Consider the following 26,103-nt stretch of genomic DNA (forward strand, 5'->3'; position numbering starts at 1 on the left):
AGAGTACAGAGAGAAATAAACCACCTTAGAACGCCTTCCTGTCGCCGTTCCAAATTGATGTGTCGCGAGTCATGTTTTAAAAGGAAAAGGGGGGATTCATGATGCAAACACCACCCGTATCGGCCAATGCAAGATGATGTTCCATTTTGTGTTTTTGGATCTTTTTTTTTTCTTTGGATGGGTGGGTAGTGACGAATGCAAAGATACGCGGATGTAGTGGAGGTCGATGGGGGGTATTGTGATAAACAAAGAAACAAAACATAGCGTCTCATGCTTCGGTTGAATCGTGAAACAGACCATATCAAAATCAAAAGACAAGAGATTCAAATCAGCGGGTGGAGTTTCTTTCCCGCTCAATGAGCCCCAACACCCTCTGGAAAACTCGTTATTCAGAGTGCCAGTGGGTTACATGTCAAACTGGGAATTGCTGAACATGTGCTCGTCGTTTCCCGTCGACCGAACGATGCCGCTCATGCGGTTGCCGTTGCGAGTGTTCAGGTCGTCCAAGTCGTCCCAGTCGTGGTCTTCCTTGACTCGATCAAAATCATCCATATCTTCGTCGTCGTTACCGTACCGGTCCCTCATATTCTCCTCTAGGGTGCTCTCCCCTGTGAAGGTGAAGCCTTGGAAATTCGCTTGAACCGATGGTGAAAGGGGTGTTGAGTTCCCATATCCTACTCCCTTGGCTAACTGAGCTGCGCGCTCGTTGAGCGAACCATTCGTGTCCAGCGCGTTGGTAAATTCAGGGTCAAAGTAGGAAACATCTGTCTCCGACTTCAATTTCGGCTTGAAGGGTGGTGTGATCTGCCTCTTTTGCAATGCGTTCCAATCAACATCCCGGAAGAATGGATGTTGCTTCAGCTCCTCAGCGTCATTGGTGGCCCCCAGCCGGTGCTTTGGGTTCCGGTTGAGGAGACCCTTAACAAAGTTTCGCCCCTCGACAGATAAGGTGTCTTTGGGGAACCGTACCTTGCCAAAGGCAATGTTCTTGTACATCTGTTGTGTGTCCTCGGCATAGAACGGGCTCCAACCACAACACATCTCGAAGACTAGAACGCCCAGCGACCAAAAGTCCACCATCTTTGTGTAGCCCGCCTCGTCCAGTAGCACTTCAGGGGCGAGGTATTCGGTTGTGCCGCAGAAAGTGTTGGTTGTGTCATTCTGCGCCAGATCTGCCTTTGATAGACCGAAGTCGCACAGCGCAATGTGACCTGTTGCGTCGAGGAGGATGTTTTCGGGCTTGAGATCCCGGTATACTATGTCGTTATTGTGCAAATGTTGTATGGCGAGAATGAGCTCGGCGATGTAGAACTTTGCCCGCTTCTCCTCGAAGCGGCCCTCCTTTTGTAAATGCCAAAATAGCTCACCTCCAGACATGTAGTCTGTAACAAGGTAGAGATCTGAGGGTGTCTGGAATGAAAACTTAAGGCTGACGATAAAGGGCGAATTTGAGGTTGCTGTCCGAACCAGGATATTCCTCTCCCCAACAGTGTGTGCCACTTCTTTCTTTTGGACGATGACCTTCTTGGAGAGCACTTTCATAGCGTAAATGCGCTTCGTGTCCCTTTTGCGCACCTGGTAAACCTGGCCGAAAGTGCCTTTCCCGATAAGTTTGAGAATTTCGAAGTCGTCGGGGCCGTAGTGTTTACGGCCTGTCTCCTCGTACACGGCCTCGACATATATCTCTCCAGTAGGTGCGTTCTCTGCCACGGTGTCCGCGTGTCCAACAAGCGGAAACCAGCCCCTCAGTGGAAATTCCTTATTCGCCTCGAGCTCGACGGAGCCCAAGAATTCTTCACCATTGGCGCCATGCTCCCAGATGGTGATTTCCACACGCATGTCCTTGTCGTTGACGTCGCTGTGAGCAGTCAGTATGCATTGCTCTCCGTACAGGTTCTCAGTAGCTGCTTACAAGACAGCCTCCGCATCCCACTTTGGCCTTGAAAACGTCCGCTTCGTTCGGTTCCTAAAGGTGTTGTACTCGGTAACACTTGTGTTGCTGCTCTGTCGGCTCCTCATGGGGATGGCCATGGGGGTCCTACCCATGTCACTGCCTGAACGTGAGATGGGAACCCCGCCGAGTGGGGTCGAGACTGATAACTCATCCTCATCCTCGAAGGTCCTCGGGCCGCCAGATATCAGCTCGCTTCGTTGGCAAACCGCCACAACATAGGGGTCCCGGCACTTCCTGAGCCCCCTGCCCTCGGTGATTTTGACCGTGAGTTTGCCCTTAGGCGCTGCCACCTGCTCCCCAGACCGAAGTGACGGCGTGCTCGTGCCGGTGCTAGTGCCGTTGGCCTTGTCTTCGTGACTACCACTCCGCGATGCGTGCGTCGTGGCTAGAGATCGAGTTGGCGTAGAGTGGCCGCTCTTTTTACCCTCACTCGTTAGCTTCGTGGGATGCGCAGTGCTCGCTGGCTTTTTGCACAAAGACGTAACACTCCCCTCATCCTGGCTTGGAGATGACGAAACAAAAGCAGAACTTTGTTGATGTTTATAAGAAAAATAATTGGCAAGCACGCTACACGGCTGTGTGACAACGGATGCTAGGGTTTTGGACGGGCCGGCAGTCTGCCGTTGGACGACATCGGAGCTACTCTGGTTGCGGCTGCGTGAAGGTGCAACAGCAGTAGTATGCCCACATATGCCTCCCTCACCACTGGTGTCGCCCAAAACGCCACACTGCAGAGACCCGCGTTGTGAGGTAGGAGGGGTGGGGTATGGGGAGAGCCCGTTGCCAGATGAAGGAAGTTGCTTCACAGACATAGCAGCAGCCTTATCGAGCAAAAGGGGGGAAATTTTGTCATCTGAGAGCTCGGCCACTTCAGGAGGCAATGTTTTGGGGCTGTCGAGATATTGGGAAGAAGGGGAAGCAGAAGCAGAACGGTGCGGCCTCTCGTCGCCAGAAATGGTATTATTCGAGGACGCATTCGTAGCTAGTCCAGTCGTAGAGGATGTGCTAAACGAAAAAAGGTTGAAAAAGTAACGAACCTGTCCAAAAGAGCTCATGATACTCGGGAGCCGCTTATCCTGGAGATCAGGTTGCGGTGTAGCGATGCCCGAACGTGGGGTATCGATGCCAATGTGATCCACCCCATCGTCCTCGGATCCGGCAGCAGTCCTATGTTGGCCGTTAATATTGCCCACCGATGTTGACATTTTGACGACCTAGGTGCAAATCGGTGTGACAAAGAATTTGATGCAGAAAAGAAAGACTGGGCGAGATGATAACAGGTGAACTTAAAAAAAAAATGATTGAAAATAATATAAGGAAATAATAACCAAAAACAGAAAAAAGCTCGCCAAAGCGCCACCTAGAGAAGCAGTCTGCGGGATGAAGTGACGATGACAATAAAAGTGATTTGAATTTGAAATGGTCTGGATTATGATGATGACCGCCACATGTGGGCTGGCTACAAGGGTGGGTTGACAGTTGTGTAACTGTAGAAGCAGCACCACAGTACAACACAGCCCGGCGTGAGAGTTGGGAGCTGAACTGTGGCTTTGCTTCTGGAATTTGGGGCGACGGGAGGGGTTGCCACCAAAGTAACTTCTCCCGACAAGGGGCGCGCCAATAGGAGGCAGCGAACAAAGTGCGGGAGCCAAATTGAAGATTCGATGTTTGAAAGCTTTGGGCGGTAGAACAGGCAAGTGGCGGGCAGACGGAGAAATACCGCAATACAGGCAAGCAAGCAATGCAGGCAGGCAGGCAGGCAGGCAAGGTAAGGTAGCTAGCGCAAGGTAGATAGGCAGATAGAGGCAAAGTCAAAGATGTCTAAGCCCAGACAAAGTGATTAGGTTAGGTAACGCAGTGTTAAGGTAGGTAGGTAGGCTCAATGCAATACAGGTGGATAGCAGAGTTTTGACTGCTGACGATAATGGGCTTAGTTTGTAAAATTGCGTGCTGTTGCATTTGACGGCTGCGGATGAGCAGGAACGTGGGGAGAAAATCATCAACACGGCGTAAAAGTGTGAAATTTTTTTTTATGCCTCTCTTGCAATTGCAAAGCTGCTCCGAGCGTTGCATACACCCTTGATGCTTGCCATGTGCTTGCAGTGCTGGAATGCGAGGGTTTGCAAAGTGGGGGACGGATGGATGGATGGATGGATAGGACAAGCGTTCCGACGGCTGCTTTGCCTGCTGCTGGCTGGCTGGCTGGCTGGTTGGCTGGCTGTTCTGCTTGGCCTTAAGAACCAAAATGCGAGGGAATAACTGCACAAGTGCGGGAGGGGTAGGGGCGCTGTATGGGATGGCATGGATGGGGCCATCGCAAAGGCGACCCATAATAGCTTGGGTAAAAGGGCCAAGTCAAGTAACGGGTACAGTTCAGATACCGTACTCCACTGCCAGCAATGGCTGACTGCTTTTACCCCCCTGGCCCCGTCCGTACAGTACACGAAACCCAGACCAGTCAATTCTTGATCGACTCGACCTAAGTTTACGTGACCGACCTGCAAGTCCAAGCTTTGCTCACTTTAGGCGAGTCAGACATTGGGAGCCTGCAAGCGTAGACAAATCATAAATGATAAGCCGTCACTGCCGGCCACTCCATTCGTTGCCGCACGCATGCTTCTCAACCTCGATTGTGGCGGCGAACCGGGAGGTGGTGCTTGGCTTCGGGTTTCTTGTGTGTTTGTTTGGGTTCATGATAGTTTGGTTTGTCTTTTATGTTTTCTTGGTTGTTGTAAAAGGAGGGGGTGCAAGGCAGCCAGCCCGTTCGTTGATGGCATGTGGGAAAACAGGTACCTTCAAGCCAAGCCAAGCCATCTATCTAACGGACCCAACAACTTGTTCGGGCCTGAGTCCCAGGAGCTCTCAAAATGAAGAGAAGCAGCGGGAAAATAGGCAAACTACCTGATGCAAGGATCCACCGCCCAACCAAAGACGGACAGTAACGGCTTGAAAAGACAAAAAAGAACAATCCGAATCTGGTGTTGTGCTTATCTTCGCTTTTCCAAGCAACGGGTAAGCTGCTGCTCATCGCCTCGTAAATCATTGACGGGGAAGAGAGCTCCATCAGTGCCAACAAGGCTAATACACAGCTAAACGGGCCTACCCAACTTCGGGTGCGCTAAGCTGACTCGACCGGGGCACACCATGACGGAGGGGTATCAGTGGACATTAATTCTGGGGCTATGATGACGTTGATGCCAAAGATGGAGCGAGGTTGTTTCGAGATTATTTTGCCCTCAAAATCCCCATCACCACTTAGTGCGAGGCTGGACAGGCCGGCGGCTCGGTTGGATGCATACTGTAATGGGGTTGGATTATTTTTTCCCCCTCCATCTTGTTTTGGTAAGTCCCTTGGGATGTAGGTGATGTATTGGGTAGGAGGCTGCTAAGAAAGGGACAAGAGAGCCAATGCGGAGCTAGTGTGCGTAAGTGGTCACTGACCCGAAGCGGCTGGCAACGCAAAGCAGCTGCATTTAGTGGCTCTAAGCCGGAGCGAAGATCCCGAGAATTCTTGACCAGTGCGCTGTAACCGGCTGCTTCAACCGGCCTCCATTGTCTGAACTTTTGTTCATTTTTATGATGTGCCCTGAGCTGTCTTGGCGTTTGGAGATTTAATGTGCAGCATGGTGGGGTTGTAGCAACGAGGCAGAGAGTTTTTTTTGGAGCAATTGGAGTGTTGGAGTCAACCAGACCAACTTCTGGAAGCTCAACAGAAGCCATCATTGGGCCGAGGGTGCAGTGTCGCGCCCAGGGGATGACATGTGTTTGTATCCATGAGAGGAAGCTTGTTACGGTGACAGGCTTATGTTTGGTTGAGCAAAGCACTTGCGACGGATGCTTCGTTGGGAAAGCCAACGCAGATAGAACTTGAGTGCCAACTCAGTATTGTCAAGTAGGTAGGCAGGGAAGTACGCGAGCGGGGTGATGGAAGGTTTACACGAGGCTTTTTTCTTCTCTCTCTTTCTCTCTCGGAGCACGTGGTAAAAGTCAAGACAACTGACAACAGTAGATTATTGAAGAAAACAAAAAAGAAAAAAGAAAAAAAAAGAGGTCAGACTCACCTCATCACGGCGTGGGTTGCCCTTCGCAGGAGATCGAAATTGCCGTTTCCCGCGCCCGAACCAGCACTAAACCCAGAATGCTGTCCACTGACGATGCTCGACATGTTTGCTCGGCGCCGTGGTCGCGCTCCTTTGCTGCTGGTGCACGATCAACTAACTCTTGAGACGAGCCGGGTCCCTATCCAAGTGAGACAGGGGAGAAAAGTTGATTCGACCGTAAATTCCAAACGAGCCAACGGCCTAGCAGACTCGCCAGCTTATTGCGCGTTGGCTGGTGTTTCGCGTGTTGATAGTTGTATAAATGATCGTATCGGCGTGAGAGACCGAGCTCGCCAGTTGAAAGTAGAGGTGTGCAGTAAAATATTAGGGCGATTGACCTGGTGGGCCTAGAGGGTAATATATGGTACTGCGGGATGTCTGCGTGAGGACGGCATTCGTGGACGATAGATTCTTGATTTTTGAAGCACCCGCCGAATGGACGAGGAAATACTTGAGTTTGGAATAGTGGGGGTAGACAGTTCAGGGAGGCACAGCACCTACCTAGGTAGTCTAGTTGAGCTTAGTCGCATCAGCTAGTCCAGCTATGGAAGGCAGGGCGGGGGAGATAGGATTGAGGTAAATACAGGTAAGTAGTTATTTAGATAGCTACCGAGGTAAGTACGTAGTGCACAATTCACTAAATAAATATAGACGCGGAGAAACAAATTAGAGGAAAAAAAAAAAAAAAAAAAAAAAAAAAGCCCAAAGTTCCGAGGGACTTAGGTATTATTCCTCTTGGTTTTCTCTGCGGCTAAGGGCGCAGGTCTGGTATTTTTACAATATACCTAAATAGGTTTAGTGTCGCCATCTGTCATTGGCCGGTGTACGGTCAAATCGTTGTTTTCCTTTCATTCACCGAACCCAGCTCCAATCTGGACTGGAGTTCAGCGATTACGTCTATCCGGTACAACTTTTTTCAACTCTTCGAGCGGTCCTCCTTGGCTTTGTACAAGTCTTGTCTACTCTCGATAAACCCAGTAGTTGTTTATCTTATTGTAGCACCGAACTAGAATTCAAGTCGCCGACAAAAATGCTTTTTTTTTTTTTACCGGCATGTGCAAAAACAGCGACGGTATCTTAAATTTCATAACAAATCTCTTAGGTTTCCACAATTCGGCCTTTCGTTTTCTTGTTAGTCAACCAGATCGAGCGTTCAGCCTGTCGTTTCAACCCAATCCCAGCTCCTTGGACCCAATAGTCCAGACCTGCGTGCTTCTCCCACGGAACGGGCCAAGTCCCAAAACAAGAAGACGTGAGAAAGAAAACCCCCGGATGCCTACTATCTGATCAATCACACATCTTCCCCGCATGTGAACACTTCAGACCTATTCCCAACAATGAGCAAGATGTATCGTCATTTATTTTAGTTCCGCGGATACTTTATCATAGGGTTGATTTTAACCAGTCCTTTCTTCCAATGGCCAGTCTCTTTCTGTGGCTTCAAGAGAAAAGGAGTGAATTTTGAAATCCTATGTGTTGATACCTTCTCACAGCTACTCCCTGCCGAGGCAAGGCGTTACATCTACAGCTGGGGCTGGCTGGCTGTACTACCCTGCGGGCGCGCCGAACACTGCCCAACCGAACATCTCAAAAGCAAGTCTTGCCATTATCCGTCCCCATCCCTGTCCTCCTCTGAAATGGTTTGCTATAGCTTCTGGGGAAGATCGCCATGACTGACTCTGAATCTCTGCAAAGCACGTGGAGAAACCATCATCGAACTTTCAGCCCGTGCACATGACAGACGTTGCCGGCAACCGAATTCAAACCGACTCATATATCTTCACTTCATTCTTTCTCATTGGTTTTCATTCCTACCTCCAGTAGGGTTTTGAAGGACATCTCCGAATTCTGTCCGCTGTCCTCACTTCGATACTACTTTCAAGCTGAGGTCAGCTCACCACCTCTGCAGAAGCAATGTGGCTGAGCATTTCTTCGTGTTGCAAATCGTCTATAAGGCACCTTGTCCTACGTGTGAATATGATAAGAGAAGCATAACAACTAACCGTACACCCGTGTTGCGCACACGCCTCCCCCCATGCGCCGTCTCTCACAAGCACATGGGACAGGTACCGATGCCGCGGTCAAAGCCGACCACCAACATCGTAAAATCGTATTGGAGATTTATGTATAGTGACATCTTCGGATAACACACGCCCCTGGTCCGCTAATCTGCACAGCCCTCACTGTTCTGCCGAAAATGACGAGCCACAAACCTTGGACGCTGTTGCGAACTGCAGTCCCGATGATAACTCATCTGCATTGACAATTCATACCTTTGTTTGCACTCATCGACTCTAGAAACCAGCGTCTGATCCTGCTGCACTAAATATATACATGATGTGAAATTTACCTGGCAATCCTAGATGGACAGCAATTCCATCTTCAGAATTTCTTGATATACCCCACCTAGATTGCATTTGAAACTCCTTATGAAAAAGCCACTGCAGGCGAATCGAGGAGAGAAGAGCACTGCTGGTCTGGGAGGACGGCATTCTTCGTAAACCCCATTGATCAGCCCTTTGGACCCTTTTTGGTCTCTAAATGTTGCCGCCACGTCGCAACCATCCCTGGGTAGGCCGCTGTGACAGCCGAGATAATTTCCTCAAACTTGACCGGTGGCAGGCCACAAACACTCGACAGCAGGTGGGGTTATATCAACCCGCATGTTGCTTGTCTCCAACTTCTCCTTGTCTCCTACTTTGCATATCTCCTCTTGAGACGAATCCTGGCATGGCCTGGACTCAAAAGGCAGTACACAGTTATCAGGCCTCAAGGTATCACAAGCAAAAATGAAGGTTAATGTTGATGCAGGACGAGCCTATTTTGACGCAATATCGAAGGCACCCACCATTTAAGAGTTTCGCTTGTTCACTGTGGTCAGTTTTACGTTTCCGAGTCAATCTCAACAGCTACAAAACTTTAAAGAAGGACAGAAGCTTTATCTAAATCTATAGAATCTATAATTAGCAGGGAAACAGCACGATTTCCATCAAACAAATTGCATAGCGAGTGAGTGAAATTGTTCTGTATCGGGGTATGAAGGCATCAAACTGTGAGAAATGCAGGTTTTTACTATGATCACCCTGCATGTTTCCAAGTTAATCTCAGCGACCATACAGATTTGGTATAAAACAAAGTGCTTGCTAAGACTCCAACACGTATATCTTGACAGGAAACCATCAAAGATGCCAGTGTAACCTCCCCCTCCGCTCCTGTGTATGGAATTAGGCCATTTCCGATAACCAATCCAGCGATCATTGGGAAATTTGATGAGCGTACACTTTGATGACTGCGGTTCCCGAAAACGATGAGATATTTGTCAGTCGTATTGGTCCTACCAGCATGATCCTACGGTTTGTAGCTCAGCATGTGCCATACTGAACGTCAAAAGACACTGTCTATAAGAGTCAACGAAGTGTCACATATAGACATTGTGCCACCAGTCTTGGGCTACAAAGAGCAGACGGACCAGCCTGATACATCGTGAGCCGGAAGTATTGAAAGCTGAACCACATTAGCGGCGTGGCTCTCTGGGATTTTGGGGTGACGAAGGAAACGCAATTTGTCGTGAGGCTGAAGCAAACAGCGAATAGCTCCAAGGTGAACAGTGAGAGGCCATCAACAAATATAGTGTAGTTTCAATTGTGATATGAAATATCACGGCAGTCCCTTGTAACTCCATAACGCCAATGTGATCATGTCGTCATCGGACTCTCGAGCCCGTCTGCTGTGCCCAGCCCTACAGTGGGTACACCTGGCCATAACCAGGCCTTCAACCAGTCAAAACTCCTGAACATGAGAAAAACTTCCCATGTTTTGGTTGACCAAACGTTTACGCCTGTGCATCAACCTTATCCAGGAACTCCTTCAAATGCTTCTCGGCATCCTGAGGATATTTGCCCGCATACGGATTCTTGAACCCGTGCCGTGGCTTTAGAGGATCAGGATAGTCGGCTATCGGGTCTAAGGATCAGTATGGGCAGTCTCAAGTATTTCAATGATATCCTTGTGACTCTAAAGACTCACTGGGCTTAAAGTCCCTGTGGACGAGCCCTGACTTGGCATGGTCGAACTCCTCCTGCATCCTTTTGGTGCTCCACTGACCCGACGCAATCTGCTTCGCCGCAGCGGCGTCGCCCTGGGCGGCAGCGTACGCGGCGGCAGCGGACATGGACGCGGTCTGGTCCGTGGACGAGGGCCCACTGTTGTTCAGGTCGTTGACGTTCATGACGGCCTTGGGGGATTTTGTTTTGTTGATGATATACACTGGTGGTTCTGCTGGAGGGAGGTCAGCTGACTCGGAATCTGTCCGGTATGTCTTGCAGCTTGGTGTGTAGCTGGGATGAGCTCACTTCACTTATGAGCCTTGGGCCCTTGGGGGCTTTTGCGTTGCAATCCGCTATGGGTATTTGTGGGTGGAATATACGTGAGATGTTAGCAATAGTTTCTGGTTGGTAGTTGGTCCGCAACTTTAATCATGACGGGCGGGATGTAGTGAAATGAAGCTCTGCACGAGTGGTACCGAGCTTGCTACAGTTGGGCTGACATGCTGAATTGAATGGCCTGGTACATGCAGGAGCGGACCCCTCGCCCCCACATCACACAAAGCTCCCTACAACCTAAGCCCGCAAAATGTCGGCCCTCCTGGTCTTTCGGCCTTGGGCACATCATTCAAGACCTTTTACATAGAACAATCGAATCCTACGCACTACCCATATAACCATTTAAAAAAAAAAGTTTATGAAAAGCTTTGGTCCCAATTGTAAGAATTCATCCTTGCGTGGGCTACTCATCAAACAATAAATCGAAGTAAAAAAAAAAAAAAAAAAAAAGCAACGATGCCCCGCAACGCAGTCCCCGATGCATGGGATGACGACTGGGAGCCCGAAGCCGCAGCCTCAAAGACACCTTCAGCACAAAGACCACGCAGTACCGCCAGCAGTCCTGATGGCGGCGTACCTCTGACCGCCGCAGAAAGGATTGCCCGTCATGAGGAGTCCAACCGGCGGCTGTGGCAGTCAGCGTACGTGACCGTCGCCCCCATCCTGCTTTCAGTTTTGCTTCCATCCTTCTTGCCCTCAGGGCTCTCCCAGCTGACAATGGACGCATATTCGTGAACGCAGGGACGCGCCAGAGGATTTCCAGACGCATCAGTACCTCCCGGCAACCAACAACGTGACCCCCGTCGTCTTCAAGCCTGCCATGAAGGTGCTCAGTCGCAGGCCGGGCAACACACCGGTCGACGACAGCGAAAGGCTGGCCGCCGCGACGACCCAGCAGCTGACGCAGGAGCAAATGCGCCTGCAGCGCGAGGAGAAGCAGCGCAGGTACAACGAGGCCCGGGCCAAGATCTTTGGCGAGCCGTCGTCGTCGCCGTCGGCAGCCAACTTGACAGGCGCGACCAACTCGGGTGCCTCCACCCCAGGGACCGTCACCCCGCCGCTTTCGGATGGTGGTGCAGGGGGTGCCTCGGCGAGGCACAGGCGGAGGGGCAGCAGGGGTAATGGGCGAGGTAGGGGCGACGGCGGTGGCCGCGGTGGGGGCGGGATGAGCAACAATCACAGCTTCAGTGGTCAGGGCCAGATCAACAGTAGCAACAGCAGCCTCAACAGCGATGCTCAAGTCCGTCGACCGCCACCAAACAGGGAGCTGTACGACCCCAACTCGTCCCCGAAGCCGAGGCGCGGAGGCGGCAGTGATGTAGCGGCTTCTCCTAGATCCGGCACGCCGCGTGAAGACGATCCAGGGTCACGTATTCAAGCTGTTAGGGCGCCCAAGGGACCGGACGGCACGGGGAGAGGTGGTTTTGGGTTTTCCACTCGTAGCGGGTGATCAATCATCAAGATTGTATGCATTGGTTATGTGCTATGCTCTATCGCTATGCGCCATGTGCAGATGGAGAGGCAAAGTGGTCTTTATCAACGCAAAATCACCAGCCACCGCCAATCTTCCCAGCAAGCTGCACTACCCTTTCGCTGTCGGTCAAGGCATTCCCGCCTTTGCCAACATCACTAATAACCTCCCGGAAGCTGGTGTAAACCAGTACATCCTGACTTATCCCCGATAAGGTAGCCCAATGCGCCAGCACATCACGGATATACGAAGGACTGATCCCATCAACCAGATCGGTAAAAGTCGGGTCACCGTTCTGGTACCCGTTTGAGCTGCCGGCTTCAGAGTCTTCTTGCTCCGAAGCCGATTCCTCGCCCGAGAAATACGCCTCATCCACATCTCTCAGCAGCTCCTTTTGTTCTTGCGGACCGGGCTTGCTGGTATAACCCCGTCGATCAACAATGATTTGGTCATCTGCTTTGATCTGGCCACCACCGTTGGTACAACCTCCAGGGCAGGCCATTACCTCGACGTATGTGTTCTCGATGGTCGCTGCACCAGCAGCGCCTGCCTTACCCGTCGGTACCCGCCTTGCGCTGCCGAAGGGTTTACCGCCGGGCATGCGTGACGGCTTGGGGGGCTTGAGTTTGCGCACGAGGTTCTGAATGTTGCGGAAGCCATAATACCTGGCAGCCTTGAAGAGAACTTCATTCGACCCGGCGGCGTGCACGGCGTACTCGACAACGTCTACGTTCCTCCCTCGCGTCGTCTTGAGGCGAGAGCCAGGATTCCGCGCGATCACATCTTGCAGAATGAAATGAAGATTCCCACCCGACGTCCCAGCAGCACGAGAAGGCCTGTGTCTTTGCCGTGGCGGAAAGAGGAAGCGGTGAATTTTATCGTCAGGAAATTGCTCCTGCTTCAATAAAGATGACATAGGAAGGTTGAAGAAGTCGATTCCACGGGATTCGGTAAGCATAAAGACCTCCTTGCTAGTGATGACGCAGTCGACATCGCGCGTGCCCCTGCCAGGATTACCGTCTCCTGCCCAGACCGAGTCTGTAAGCTCCTCGCGACTTGCCTCGAGCTTCTTGTCGAAGCACGGCATGAGAGCAAGATGCCATATACGGTCAGCGGGGATGCCAAGAGTGCGGCTCAGGGTCGTCTTCAGCAAAGTTCCCACCAACGCCTGTGGAGACTTGACGCGAGATAGATGCGGAAGCACGTATGGGTGTGTCTTTTCGGCATAGCAGACCCAACCGGGACATGAGGAAGTCAGGATTGGTTTCTTGGGCGCAGTGGACGAAGCAGCGTTCAGCACCTCGTCTGAGCCAAGAACAAGGCAGGCCTCCCTCGCTGCATTTGTGTCAACAACCCAAGAGAACTTGTTCCCCCACTTTCCACCGGCCGAGAGACCTTCTGGGCCCATCAGAAGCCTGTCGAGCATGCGCCCAGCCTGTCGCTCAGTCACCCCGGGGCCGATAGCGGCCGCAAGGCTTGCCCTGGTCTGTGGCGAAACGCTCGCAACAAACAGCCGACGCGCCGGGTCTTCCAACCCTTCTACTGAAAAGCGGCCTGTGGATTCATCGCGAACAACTTCCAGCGCGGGCGCCGAGTCCAGGACACTTAGCAGCTCCGAATGGCTCTGCAGGCTGACCAGCACAGCCTCGGCTGATGTGACGCAGCCGGAACAGGCGAGGCAATCGGTCAGGGATATCTGCGCCGGTCCTGCGGCCGCCGAAGAGGAGCCATTCTGTTGGCCGTCGAGGATGACTTCGTGCTCGAGCGAGGGGTCGGTCGGGGCGGCAGCGGGCAGGGTCTCGACGGGCTTGATGCAGGCGACGCCGGGACTAATGAAGTCGTTGAGATCGTCAACGGACAGGATGGCGCTCATCGTGGCGGCAGATCAGGAGGGGGCTGCGACGCCGAGGGCCGTGGTTGCAAGTCCGGCAGAGGTTCGCCTTTCGTGGTCGGAAGGAGGCGAAGTGGGGTGTGGGGGTATCGAAATAGTATCAAGATCGCGTCGATATCAGGCCAGTGGTTTGGTAATTATAGATCCCTCTAATATTATTGATATAAGAACTGAGACGAGGAATAACCTATCGGCTTTTTTGTTCCAAAGCAAGAGAATTATTCCTGAAGTTGAGACGAGAAAACGGTTTAGGAGGGCAGAGAAACTTCTTTGTCATGAATGGTACAACGTTTCTCCTCGTCGCGACAGTTCTTTTTCGATGCGACATCGGCCATCCACAGTGGCGGGACTCCCAAAAAGAGCTTGAGTGGGGTGCGCTGAAGACGTTACCTTTGGCCTATCAGAAGTGTTGAATTAGCGCACTTGCAGCTATCGGACCATAGGGCCGGGGACCCTTACGACCACGCTTCAATTACCTTAGGCAATGACGTACACACATGCGTTTCGTTGACAGCAATAGCCAGACTTCATTCAATGCCGGGCTTGTCCTCGGTGAATTTCTCGAACATAACTGCTAATGCTCTGTTCGGACACGGTCTCGCCACAGACCACCATAGATACAGTCAACCAATCTCAGCAGAGATGGAAGTATGTGCTGGACTCATTTCGGTGGATTATGACCCTGGAACTTGTATCGCAGCGACGTTGATATTCAATATCTGACCGAGTCCCAAAATCAACAGGCAATATCAGCATACAGTCTTGCAACCTGTGCCTGGCTGGGGGTGCAGGCTGTTCCCATGCTCCTCACTCCGGGCTTCATCAATTCCATGCTGGTTGAAGGCTACCAGCCAGCCAGCTGTAAGAGCTTCCTCCGCTCCCGTCCAGGACGTCTCCTTGCGGCCCTGCACGAACAGGGCCAAACTCGGCTTCAGCTAGCATAGTCCTTGATCCTACCACAAGAATGATTTGGTACGCAGCTAACCACAAACCCACCCATTTTCTCCCCCTCCAAAAAAAACAGCAGTCGAGATCTACACCCTCCGCCACCTAGGCCTAGCCCAGCTGGCGCTGAGCCTCCTCTCCCTCACGCTGTCGGGCGTCCTGCCCCTCGCGCCCGCAGCTTCTTCGAGCTCCGCCGACGACGCCATCTCGCCGTACGCCGACGCCGCGGTCCTCCTGACGGCGCTGTACCACGCCGCCAACGCGTTCCACAGCTGGGCGCGGTGGGGCGCGACGGGCGGCTCCGCGGCATACGGCCTCGGGTTCGTGGGCAGCGGCGTCCTGGCCGCCTTTGGGCTGTGGTGTCTTATGTTTGCGGGCGACAAGGGCAGGATCAGCAAGAGGACGGGCGCCGACAAGAGGACGAGTGGGTTTCCGTTTCGGAATGTGGAGGCTGATAAGAGGAAGGCGAGGTAGGTTGTACTTGTCTTGGACGGTGAAAGAGATGCGTTGGGGATGGTTTTGAGATTGCAGTGATGCTTCTGCGGTTGTTTGCTAGGCTGGGTGTCTAGTTTGTCTAGATATCTTGCTAGCCTATTCAACGCAGACGCGCTCAGGTTTCTGGGCAAAGACTTTCAAGACGTTGGACGCAGTATCCTCATTTCTATGGATTTGTAGCTATGGGCCGTTCAGTACTGTTTTACATCTAATCATGGTACTGCAAGGCCTCCTGGCAAGCATCCATCGGGCAGACGTATATATCTTGTGTTGTTGGTACCAACAATCCTCACCTGTGATACTACAAGGCTGCCTCTGTCATGTCTTGGCCATATGTAAACAAACCATAAAAGACTCACCAGGCAACCTATATGGGCGCTAGGAGACGAGTCCCCCAACGAGCTTCTAACTTCACCACGGGGCCACGGAACGGATCCCAGTAGCCCCTTGGCGCGGTGACAGTCGGTTCCTCCTGGGCCTTTATATATCCTGTGTATTTGGTGTTGGTGTCCTGTGTCGGGTTTGAAAGGGGGTAGGCTGTTCTTGTCAGGTGCTGTCACATACACTGAACAGTGTGTAGCTTTCTGTAGGGCGGAAGGGCATTTCATGCTGGTTTCTTGAGATATCATGTCCTTTGTGAACACGTCAAAGGAGTGACGGCTATGCGGCTGGAAGAGACGGATGGGCCTGGAATGTATACGATATATCCCGATGCTAAGGGGTTTTGGGCTGTTAGTGACAGTCGGTGAAACTGCCTACACAACTCGTATCTGCCCATCAGCCAGCCGCCCTGTCGACTGCTTTGTCCACTGTCCTTGGTGATTTCGCCTCAATGTAGAAAAAAAAGTAAGTGATATCTCCCAAAGGGGGACTCTTTTTTGTACGAGATGGACAAGGTTTTTGCAATATAAACCATAGTATTATTTATGAGTCGTTCCTCTTGATGCGACAATTGTATCTTTCTTTCATCACAGCATCTATATATTCGCGTTTACAGCTCAGGTTCTCTCTGCTAAGTCAAGGGTCATAATTGACCAAATTTGATAGCTTGCTTGCCCTCCAAAGGCGGCGCAGCCTGAAGTGAGACATAGCAAACGCGTCCACGGGCATATTCGGCTCTCGGACAGGTACAGAGTTATTTGCCTGGGTACAGACACGCCGAGTGGCCGACTCGCGATACGGTGATCTGCGTCTCACCAAAACTGAAGCCGCACAATATCGGAAGTGCACTCACCGGTATTTGCTGACAGTTCACACCGGTTTGGCAGATGCGGGCAGTCTCCACAGATACCGGACGACCGAGCTGACGACAGAAACTACACCAAGGCTACTGGTTTGTGCTGACACTGACAGTTTTGCCTCGCGCTACCTGTGCCCGTATAGCTTATCGCCACTTGAGGGGTCTGTGTTTCATCTTGTTCTGCAAGTTCTAGACTAGAGCCCCATAGGTCTACAAGGGAACATTAAAGTGTACATTACTGGTACTGATTAAACGATGCTATTTGGACGGTGGCAGGACCTGCCGACAACGTTGTGCCGGTGTGCTGCCATCGAGACGCCCACACGCACATACATCGGAACAACTATGCCCTCAACCAGGTCTAATGGCAGCCTAGCTGACGGGCTGAGCCACAACCGTCATGCATAGAGACCCAAGTTCCCGTCATGATGCGTCGTGGCCATCACCACCAAACCCTAGGCGAAAAATATCCCAAAACACACACACACACACCATAAAAGCCAACTTGGCGCTATGTGGGCAGAATTTATGGGATATGACAGAGCCTTGTTTGCAAATCTTTGCGATTTTCTGTTCTTTTGTTTTGTTCTCTTACTTCACCACACCGCATGGCACACAACCAGCAGACATTATCGCGGCACGCGCGGCTGCTGTGGGGCTGTGGCGTGCAGTCATGGCTACATAACGGGGCGAGCTGGAGATGAAGGGAACGAATCATGCAGAGGCTCCCAGAGAAGAAAAAAGAAATAGACCTGGAGGTTTAACCCGGAGGTTCGGACACGACGAAGCCCAGACGTAAGGCCAAGAAGGAGGCGCAGGTCCTCTGCGGGTTTTTTGTCGAGAATGTACAGGTCGGCAAGCCCTCGGCAACGCTTAGAGAGTTGCACTGGCGTTTTATTTTTGGCAGCGTGCAAATAACACTTGCAAGGAGTTTATATCATTGCGTATGGGGTTGCAGAGTTGCAGCCGGTGGAAAGCATCTTTGTTTGTTTGTGCTATTTGGTATCATTTCTCCAAGGTTTCGCTAGGAAGCAGGCCTGGGAGGGCTGAGTTGGGTTGACTAATGACTACTATACCTGACCTTACCAAGGTATGGACTGGAGCCAAATACTAACTTGTCGAGACGAGAATAACCTGACATAATCTCGCTGTACTCGATGGATCCCCTTGAAACAGGCTCTTTTACCGAAGACCATATCAAATTTGACTTGGTTCATTTATTTGGGTTTGGGTTACTTACAAGCATAGTTCCCATTCGGGGGGAGCGAGTGTCCAAGCCCAATGTCGAATTTCAAGCCGACAAGGCAGCCCGGTAATCATGGGGGTCAGGACCATTGTCTGATTTGAGCACTCCCTCATTTGGGGGAGCGGCGTCAGGGGAATTGTATGAGTCCTAGTCAGAGATCGGCGCCTCTCTTCCAGACGTGGCGGGTCAACTCAAGGGACGAAAGCGAAGTCGAACTGTCATCCTGTCTGTGTAAAAGTGGCTTGGGGCGGTACGCCTTGGAGGAGAAAAAAAAAAAAAAAGATAGAAGAGAGGCAAGGGGATGCGGGATGCTTGCAGCAATTACTGTCTGTCGCTTCAGCTTTCCGCCAAGACACAAATCATCATGGTTTGTTCTATCAAGTCGTCGTCATCAGGCTGTCTGCCAAGAGGTATAGTGGACATGGAGAAAGATAATGCATGCAATCGTCGTGTTGCTGGGTGGTGGCTTGATGGTCAAAAGAAAACAGGCAGTAATAAAGGGTTACGGAGTAATTATGGAAGGAAAAAGTTTAATTTCAAAGAGGAGTCGATCAATGGGGGTAAGCCCCGCCTAGCTTCGCCGGTGGGATGGACAGGCCCCAGGTTCTTGCCTTGTGTGGAAGCTGAAGAGGGAATCAATCCAAGTACACTGTAGTGTGTGTTACTGTAGCTTCGGACGAATACAGCTCTGCTCTAGGTCTAGTAGCTTCTTTACCCAACTTCTGTATAAATTACTTTGTTCTGGCCCCTCTTCAATGGGCAACGCGGTAGCATTCTGTATTTTAATCTTGATTAAGCGTGCACTGGTAGTGTATTACTATCATATACAGGTACAGCACATGGGTGATAGGAGGTAGTCAATCTCGGAACCAACCAACCATATCTTGGACTTGGTACAGTCAGTACAGTTGACCTGATGATACAAAGCAACCGAGTAGTATCAACTATGCACAGCAGACTAGACTAAACCATCTAGCTGCACAACGTCCATGCTTGCACCGATTGACAGCTCAAACCGAACACCAAACCAAATCGTCCGAGGGGCGCGTGCAACTAGCCCAGCTGCTGTTAACAACGTGTAGCAAGAACGGCCAAACTTCAGTGACCTTTTTTTTTTTTTTCATTATACCTGTGGACAGATGGGATGAACAAAGTTTCCCTTCCCGCTGCCGATCCCTACAGCTCGCGGGTTCGTCATCGGACCCGGTTAGTAAAGCTTTGTAATCATGACAATGACAACCAGTAAAAACAACATTAATTGGCGTACAGGAAGGAGCTTGGTAAACTATGTCGACAAAACGACACCTTTTCCAGCACTGCCACCATCCACACCACGATATATGGAGGGGTAGGGGTAGGACGAATTCGTCTTGGCACCGTTGCGTGTGTGTGGGCGCTGTGCTTGCTTTTGGTTGCCTTGCTGTTGCAGGCGCGGGCGAGCTGCAGGGTCGAAACCAATGGTAACTAGGTCTGAGGTAATTGGACTTTTCTTAGTGGTCAATCTGACCCTAGCTTATGCGCATCCCCCGGTAGGTCCCCGAGACTGCTAGCGTGGAAACATGGACTTGGGCCCGGGAGTTGAGGCGGCTGGGATTGGGCCAGTAGCCCCCCAGCTGTGTTTCGAAACGGGTGCGCGGCATGCGCCTTGGCGAGCTTTTAAGCTGTGCCGCCCTACGCGAGGTACGGTGGAAGTACGAAGGAGTGGGTGGGGGTAAAAAAAAAAAAAAAGGTAAGGAATGAATGATTATTGTTGCTCATCTTTGTATTTTGTTTTTCTTTGTAATTTCTTTCGTCCAAAGTCCAAATTCCAATCCAAGGTTGGACAATCATCCAAGGGAAAAAAAAAAAAAAAAAAAACAATTACAGCACAAGGTGTACAGTGACATGTTTATTGTTGCAGGCTATATTTACCGAAGTCACTGGCATTAGTCATGGACGGGAGCTTTCGTCTTTTGGCTGTGTTTTTAGTACAACATTTATTATCAAGAGTACAACCTTCACTCAAGCCGGACCTTATCAAGACAAGTTAATTCCAAGACAGGAAGAATGGTCGGAGGTAAAGTAAAAATATACCAAGATCAACCACCGTGTTCACATCAGTACTTGAATCGGCAGAAGTTGTTTTTGGACTGGATAATAATGTGGACCATGGGCATTCCCAGAACCTGATCGCCGCCCTATCAAGTCAAGACAGATCCATGATTATATTCTGGTACATGAAAGAATCATGAACGTTCCATTCTCTCTTTCCCCTCCCTCAAAACCCAGGCCAGAAAAACTCTACCATACCATCAGTCAGCCAAAGGTACAAACCCCAAAAGTGAATTTCGTCCGAATCGTCATAACATCAAACCCCAGGAACTGGTAACATTACATTCCATCTCAACTCTGTCACAGCGAGAACTCTAGGAACACCCCTACATTGGTGCCAAGCTGCAAATCACTCGGCCCCTAGCACGGCGTAACACCTTTTTTTCCTTGGCGGAGATGTGCCCTTTGTCTTCCCCGTCTGATCGAGCCCGTGAGTGCGCGGCAAATGTTAACGGGGCTTTGCAACCTTGCCGGCTACTGCTTCCTTGCCTACCACCACCAAGGTACCTTCCTTACCTTGGGGACTTTGTTACTAACTCAACCTTGTTCCCCCACACTCTCAGCCGGACTGGGGTTCGTCCCGGTTTTCTTTACTTGTCTCGTTCATCTCGGCACGCTGTACATTTTTATTCAAAGTTTGAGGCCTCATAGAACAGAAAGACCCATAAGGACAACCGACGTTTACTATTTCATGACCTCTTACCCTCTCCGTCTGATGCCCAATATGTGTGCTCGTTTCCCGGCCTAACCAACTACCTAGTTTGACTGCATCCTACGATCCCTGAATGCCTGCGTACCTACATACATATCTCTGCAGTCATCCCCAAAATATATCGTCTGCATTTGCCTGTCTCTGTGCGCACTGCAAAGACGCTCAGCAAGACAGCCGCTCGCCGCTCTGAGTAATCGCACACAACTTTCCCTGAACCCAACGGCCCAGTCTCCGCTGCACCTGTGCACGCATGGTCCGGACAAGAAGCGCACGGTGAACCAAAGATCCGCCACCAGCAGTAGCATTATAACGTCAGCCTACACACATTCCAATCTAGCTAAACAGGAACTGGGAACGTTTTTATTTTCTTATTTTTTTATTTTTTTTGGGTAAGTAAACGACTGAAATCAAGTCTGTATCTGTCTTCCCTTTCCCTTTTCATACACGAAAAAAAGAGTCAAGAATGGATGATAGCGGTGGAGTGACGTTGTCAGTTCCTTCCCCCAACCGAATGTCCGAGACGTCCCTGGTGTGCTGCTCCTGCCTTCAAAACTTCAAACATCCGCCACGCAGGAGGAATTGCCTTGACTCCTCTTATTTTTATCTCCATGCATACCCCTATGACTCTTGGCCATTACCCGACTTCATCCCATCGTTTCTTATCCGCCAGAGGTATCTGCCCTTGATTGGCTCTCCTCCTTACCTTTCTTAAGGCGTCTTGATCACTTCTTTTCTCTGTCTTGTTGTTCTAACTCACACAGTCTTCCGAAAAGACAAATAACAACTTCCTGCTACACAAAACTCAGAATACAAAGAGCAACAAAAAGAATATACCAGCCATAGAGATACATCGACAATGGTCCAATTCAAAGCATCAGGCGCGGCGTTAGTCGGCCTTGCGTGTAAGTGGCTGGCTTCCCATTCAGAACATAAGTATTCGTGCATTCTAACAAACAAATCCCCTCCAAAGCAACTTTTGCATCTGCGGCCATTCAAACTTTCTGCCCTGGCAATGTCAACGGCGTCTGCTACACAATCGGCGTGCCCGCCAGCTCCCAAACGGCAGGCAGGGGCAACATCTACTTTCAAATAAAGGCACCCGCAAGCTTCGACTGGGTCGCCCTCGCAACCGGCTCCAACATGGCCAACTGCAACATCTTCCTCGTCTACAAGGACGGCAGGGGCAATTTGACAGTGTCCCCTCGACGCGGCACGCGTTACACCCCGCCAACACTGGACCAGTCCTCGACAGCCGCCAAGCTCACTCTCCTGTCTGGCAGTGGCATCTCTGGCGACGTCATGACGGCCAACCTCCGCTGTAGCAACTGCGAATCGTGGAGCGGTGGCAGCATGTCGCTCAACGGCCAGGGCAGCTGGGTTGGTGCCTGGAAGTCCGGCGGCGGTTTCTCGTCCGCCTCGACTAGTGCTGCAATCGACCAACACGATGCCACAACCGGATTCGACCTTGATTTGAGCAAGGCTTCGATTCAGACCGACAGCAACCCTTTCCTGGGCGGCACTTCGGGCGGCGGCAACGGTGGCTTCAGCAACGTCAACGATTCTAACATCAACCCCAACATCCTGCTCGCCCACGGCGTCATCATGGCTTTGCTGTTCGTCCTCATGTTTCCCCTCGCTTCGATGCTGATGCCTCTTCTCGGCAAGTGGAAGGTGCACGGTGGGTTCCAGATGTTCAACTGGGTGTTTATGTGGATTGGTTTTGGTCTGGGTATCAAGGCTGCTATGGAAAGGCGCATGGTGAGTCTCGATTTCTCGTTTTAACCTTTCTTGATCATGTAACTGACATACGCAGCTCATGACAAACACCCACACCGTGCTCGGCACCGTCGTCTGTTGTCTCCTCCTTATCCAGCCCGCGCTAGGCTACGCCCACCACCGGCACTACGTCAAGCACCAACGGCGCGGTGCCATCAGCTATTTGCACATAATCTATGGTCAGATGCTGATGTTGCTGGGCCTGATCAACGGCGGCCTGGGTCTCGAGCTCGTGGGCGTCTCGAACCCTATCATCGTGGCCTACGCAATTGTGTCCGCCTTCGTCTTTGTCGTCTACGCCATCGTCAAGATCTTCCTCATATACAAGGCCCGCAGCGCCGTCAAAAACTCAGCGCCCAAGGAGGCCGCCAGCCCCCCAACGTACGAAGGACAATCTAGGCCATCCCAGGGGAGGACGTATGCTTAAGGAAAACTGGGGAGGATATGAGAGAATTGGAGAGATGGGACGCTCGCGGAACCAAAGAGATTACTTGGAATGGGGTCATGATTGATCAATGCTCCAGATAAGGAAGACCAACTTCCCATCCGTGCGACTTGGGGTGTGGAAGTTTACTTGTTTGTACATATATTGCGCCATTGGGACTATTGCTGTCCTCTGCTGGCTATTTTCACTGTTTGCTGGACCACTGCTGTTCCCGCCAGTGTCCGTTTCTTTAGTTTATTGTTTAAAATATATTTATCAGCATACAGTACAACGGATGAAAGCGGCCCTCCGCTAGGTTTGCAAACTCGAGAGTCCCACATGTAACAAGTTTTAAGAGACCGTGAAACAGGAACTACCACGTCATTGGTACAGTACCACTGGGTGACCAGTCCACTGGGTGACCAAGTGTGTGGCCATAATCAAGTTGTGGCCCGAATCGATAGCCCGATGAATATTACAAGGCCAAATAGATTTTCCTCCTGAAGTCGATGGGCGATCGCTATGTTAAGCCTTGATGGTGGCATAGCCTATCCTTGATTTCTAATGAGAGTAAACTCTTATCCCGGACCGCATCAAAGGCACACGACGCGAAGCGTTTTATGGTGCAGACCAAAACTCTGAGCCATGTACTGTGTGGTAGCCGCCAAGACACACGTCCCATGTAACCGGACACAGTAAAAAGAAAATAATAATAATAGTAATAGTAATAATAAAATAAAAAGGCAAAGAGAAAAGAAGAAAAAAAAAAAAAACTTGATATTGCAGTCGGTGGGTCAAACCTTGTATATCCAGAGACATGGGCTCAAGGGGGGGTAGATGGGGAAGGGGAAAAATTCAAACGTGTTGATTTTGTTTTTCTTCTTGTTTCCCGTTTCTGGCATGGATATAAGCACTTGAGCAAATGTATTTGAAAATGGATAAATAGATGAAAAAAAAGAGAAAACCGCCCCCGGCCTGCTATAACGGATCCAACCCGACCTCCTTCCTCGCCCATTTGCAGACCTCCCTCGTGTCCTCGAGGTACCCAATCTCGCGCATGCATATCGTCGTCGTCTCCTCGATCATCTCGACAGCCAGGGACCTGACCCACCACAACATGGCGCCGTAGCGGCCCTTGAGGGTGCGGGCGACGCAGACAAAGATGAAAATGGTGATGACGAGGGCGACGGGCTCACGGCTGCCCAGGCCGACGAGATACTCACCGCCGAGGGCGCGCTGCAGCTGCTCGTCGTCGCCGGCGACCAGGCGGCGGCCGGTGCGAGTGCTGCCGCCGACCATGACGCGAAAGGGCGCCACCATGCGGCCGAGCTCGAGCTCGGCAAACTTCTCGGCCAGCGTGGTCACGGCGCCGCGGTACGACGGTATCTCCCAGAACACCTGGTCGTCGCTCAGGCCGGTGCCGTCGTCGCCGACCACGGCGCGTCCCTGCCGCCACGACGACACCCGCACCGTGCGCGTAATGCGCTCCGCTCGGTGCAGCATCGCCCGCGTCTCCGGGTCGATGAGCTCGCGCGCCTCCCAGTCCTTATCCGTGGCCGTGGCCGCCGCCGCCAGGAGCCGCGGCGACGATCCCGCCGGGCTCGACATATACCATTCCCAGTTGAGCGAGGCCGTGTGGAGCGAGCCCGCGAACATGCACAGGTATGCGTGGAAGCGCGAGATGGCCGGCGTCGACTGGACCAGGTCGTCCGGGGGTGGGATGAGCAGGGGCGGGTCGTCCGTGCTGATGATGCCGCCTTTTGTGGGAGTGCCGCCGCCGCCGCTACTACTTAAGCTGACATTACTAACACTACTACTGCTGTTGCTACTTATACTATTACTCCTCCTGACTCCGCTGTGCACGGGGAGACTGCTGGCGCCGTACACCGACGGCAGAGCGAGGTGGAAGAAGCCGTTGAGCGTGGCAAAGTGGGTAAAGACGTGGATGTTGTCTCGCGTGACGGGCACGGGTGCCGCGTTGAATGTGCCGCCGCCGCCGCCGCCTTCATCATCGCCACCATCACCACCACTAGAGCCACCGCTCCCGATGGCGCCGCGGAACTGCTCCGTCGCGGCGGTGCAGTACTCGAAGGCTGCCTGCAAATACCTCCTGCCCTCTGCTTCGCGGCCGCGGTCGACATTCGCGAGGGCGATGTCGAGGGCCGACAGGGCCAGGATGGCGCTGAGCATGAAATCGTGCTGGAGCATGGACCGCGGCAGCGTCGTGGCAAAGTAGTTGGCGCACTCGGGCAGGATGCACAAGCCGCGGTACGTGTGCGACGACCACCGGTGGAACAGCTCCAGCTCGAGGCGCTGCCGGTCCGGCGATGGAGTCCTGGAGAGGAAGCCGCCGCCGAGGATGCTGGCGGTGCTAGTGGTGACGTCCTCGGCGGCGCTTGAAAACGACCGTGGCGAGGGTGTCCATGGCCTGGCGTGGATCGGACTCATCAGCGGGTCCATGGGTTCCGGCGCTAGGGGGGCCGGGTCACGCTTCCAGTTGGCGAACATTGCGGTGGTTGTGCTGGTGTCGCTTAGGCTACCTGTGCTGCTGCCTGTGCTGCTGCTGCTACTACTACTACAGGTGCTGAGCTGCCCCGGCGACGACGCCGAGACCGGCCGAGAGGTTCGCCGGCTCGGATATGTGCAGGCGGAGGCGGCCTTGCGGATGATGCAATTGGAGCAGGGCGGACCTCCCTCGTCGCACTGTCATGTTTTTGTCAGCCGAGCCTCACTGACGTCTGGGAGTTTTTTTTTTTTTTTTTCTTTTTTTCTCTTTTTTTTTTCTTTTCGAATGGATTAATGTAGGTAAAGGTATGCAGCTTGTCTTGTCAACCCTTGATGACGATCCAGTGACAGAAAAAGAAAAAGAAAAGCTTGGCCATGCGCCAAGTCTGTGGGAAAACAGTGGGTAGGCAGCAACGATGGGGGAAGGCTGGTTCATGTGTTGGTGCTCACTCCTTTAAAGATAAGCCAACCAGTCTTGCTGGGGGGCGATTGACGGGGGCATAAAATATTATGGATGCGGAAAGGGCCCAGGGTGACACAAACAAATCATAATCAAGAGACAAAAATGAACATATGTAAGTCACCTTTATATAAAACACTAACCTTTATGTGCCTCTGCTTGCACGCCAGACAGCCATTGGATGACTTTGTATGCGCTCGTCTGGTGCGCGTACGCATTGTGGGAGGGCAGATCAAATAAAAAGTATATATAAAAAAATAAGAAAAGATATTATAGTGCTTTTATACTTTTGCTTTCTTTTTGGATTGTCGCCTTGTCGTTGATTAGCGAGAATATAATAAAATGGACAAAAATGGGAACAAAATAAATGATAGACAAAAACGGGAACAAAAAAGAATCGAAGAAGAAACA

At 51.6% G+C, this 26,103-nt stretch overlaps 10 protein-coding genes across 10 annotated transcripts; 5 read left to right on the top strand and 5 right to left on the bottom strand.

Moving 5' to 3' along the window:
* Positions 1-405: 405 nt before the first annotated feature.
* On the bottom strand, positions 406-3,159 carry PpBr36_00753 (uncharacterized protein; the record flags this gene model as incomplete). Its single annotated transcript, XM_029887943.1, has 2 exons — positions 406-1,858; positions 1,913-3,159. The coding sequence occupies 2 exons, from the start codon at positions 3,157-3,159 to the stop codon at positions 406-408; spliced, it is 2,700 nt and encodes an 899-aa protein (XP_029751739.1).
* A 1,913-nt stretch (positions 3,160-5,072) lies between these two features.
* Positions 5,073-6,119, bottom strand: PpBr36_00754 (uncharacterized protein; the record flags this gene model as incomplete). Its single annotated transcript, XM_029887944.1, has 4 exons — positions 5,073-5,252; positions 5,396-5,549; positions 5,747-5,950; positions 6,016-6,119. 4 exons carry the CDS (start codon positions 6,117-6,119, stop codon positions 5,073-5,075), a joined length of 642 nt encoding a protein of 213 aa, XP_029751744.1.
* Positions 6,120-9,886: 3,767 nt separating this feature from the next.
* On the bottom strand, positions 9,887-10,282 carry PpBr36_00755 (uncharacterized protein; the record flags this gene model as incomplete). The annotated part of the gene is made up of 2 exons (XM_029887945.1): positions 9,887-10,017; positions 10,081-10,282. The coding sequence occupies 2 exons, from the start codon at positions 10,280-10,282 to the stop codon at positions 9,887-9,889; spliced, it is 333 nt and encodes a 110-aa protein (XP_029751745.1).
* A 610-nt stretch (positions 10,283-10,892) lies between these two features.
* On the top strand, positions 10,893-11,886 carry PpBr36_00756 (uncharacterized protein; the record flags this gene model as incomplete). The annotated part of the gene is made up of 2 exons (XM_029887946.1): positions 10,893-11,077; positions 11,178-11,886. 2 exons carry the CDS (start codon positions 10,893-10,895, stop codon positions 11,884-11,886), a joined length of 894 nt encoding a protein of 297 aa, XP_029751742.1.
* A 97-nt stretch (positions 11,887-11,983) lies between these two features.
* On the bottom strand, positions 11,984-13,780 carry PpBr36_00757 (uncharacterized protein; the record flags this gene model as incomplete). Its single annotated transcript, XM_029887947.1, has 1 exon — positions 11,984-13,780. One exon carries the CDS (start codon positions 13,778-13,780, stop codon positions 11,984-11,986), a length of 1,797 nt encoding a protein of 598 aa, XP_029751743.1.
* Positions 13,781-14,440: 660 nt separating this feature from the next.
* On the top strand, positions 14,441-15,697 carry PpBr36_00758 (uncharacterized protein; the record flags this gene model as incomplete). The annotated part of the gene is made up of 6 exons (XM_029887948.1): positions 14,441-14,446; positions 14,542-14,659; positions 14,823-15,213; positions 15,334-15,382; positions 15,419-15,573; positions 15,601-15,697. The coding sequence occupies 6 exons, from the start codon at positions 14,441-14,443 to the stop codon at positions 15,695-15,697; spliced, it is 816 nt and encodes a 271-aa protein (XP_029751736.1).
* A 3,586-nt stretch (positions 15,698-19,283) lies between these two features.
* Positions 19,284-20,189, top strand: PpBr36_00759 (uncharacterized protein; the record flags this gene model as incomplete). Its single annotated transcript, XM_029887949.1, has 2 exons — positions 19,284-19,404; positions 20,083-20,189. The coding sequence occupies 2 exons, from the start codon at positions 19,284-19,286 to the stop codon at positions 20,187-20,189; spliced, it is 228 nt and encodes a 75-aa protein (XP_029751737.1).
* Positions 20,190-20,211: 22 nt separating this feature from the next.
* On the top strand, positions 20,212-20,466 carry PpBr36_00760 (uncharacterized protein; the record flags this gene model as incomplete). The annotated part of the gene is made up of 2 exons (XM_029887950.1): positions 20,212-20,318; positions 20,379-20,466. 2 exons carry the CDS (start codon positions 20,212-20,214, stop codon positions 20,464-20,466), a joined length of 195 nt encoding a protein of 64 aa, XP_029750637.1.
* A 917-nt stretch (positions 20,467-21,383) lies between these two features.
* PpBr36_00761 (uncharacterized protein) lies at positions 21,384-22,730 on the top strand (the record flags this gene model as incomplete). Its single annotated transcript, XM_029887951.1, has 3 exons — positions 21,384-21,429; positions 21,498-22,285; positions 22,341-22,730. The coding sequence occupies 3 exons, from the start codon at positions 21,384-21,386 to the stop codon at positions 22,728-22,730; spliced, it is 1,224 nt and encodes a 407-aa protein (XP_029750636.1).
* A 975-nt stretch (positions 22,731-23,705) lies between these two features.
* Positions 23,706-25,910, bottom strand: PpBr36_00762 (uncharacterized protein; the record flags this gene model as incomplete). The annotated part of the gene is made up of 2 exons (XM_029887952.1): positions 23,706-25,430; positions 25,836-25,910. The coding sequence occupies 2 exons, from the start codon at positions 25,908-25,910 to the stop codon at positions 23,706-23,708; spliced, it is 1,800 nt and encodes a 599-aa protein (XP_029750635.1).
* Between the last annotated feature and the right edge of the window lie 193 nt (positions 25,911-26,103).

Source organism: Pyricularia pennisetigena, chromosome 2 (genome assembly GCF_004337985.1).
Source record: "Pyricularia pennisetigena strain Br36 chromosome 2, whole genome shotgun sequence".
Classification (NCBI taxonomy): Eukaryota; Fungi; Ascomycota; class Sordariomycetes; order Magnaporthales; family Pyriculariaceae; genus Pyricularia; species Pyricularia pennisetigena.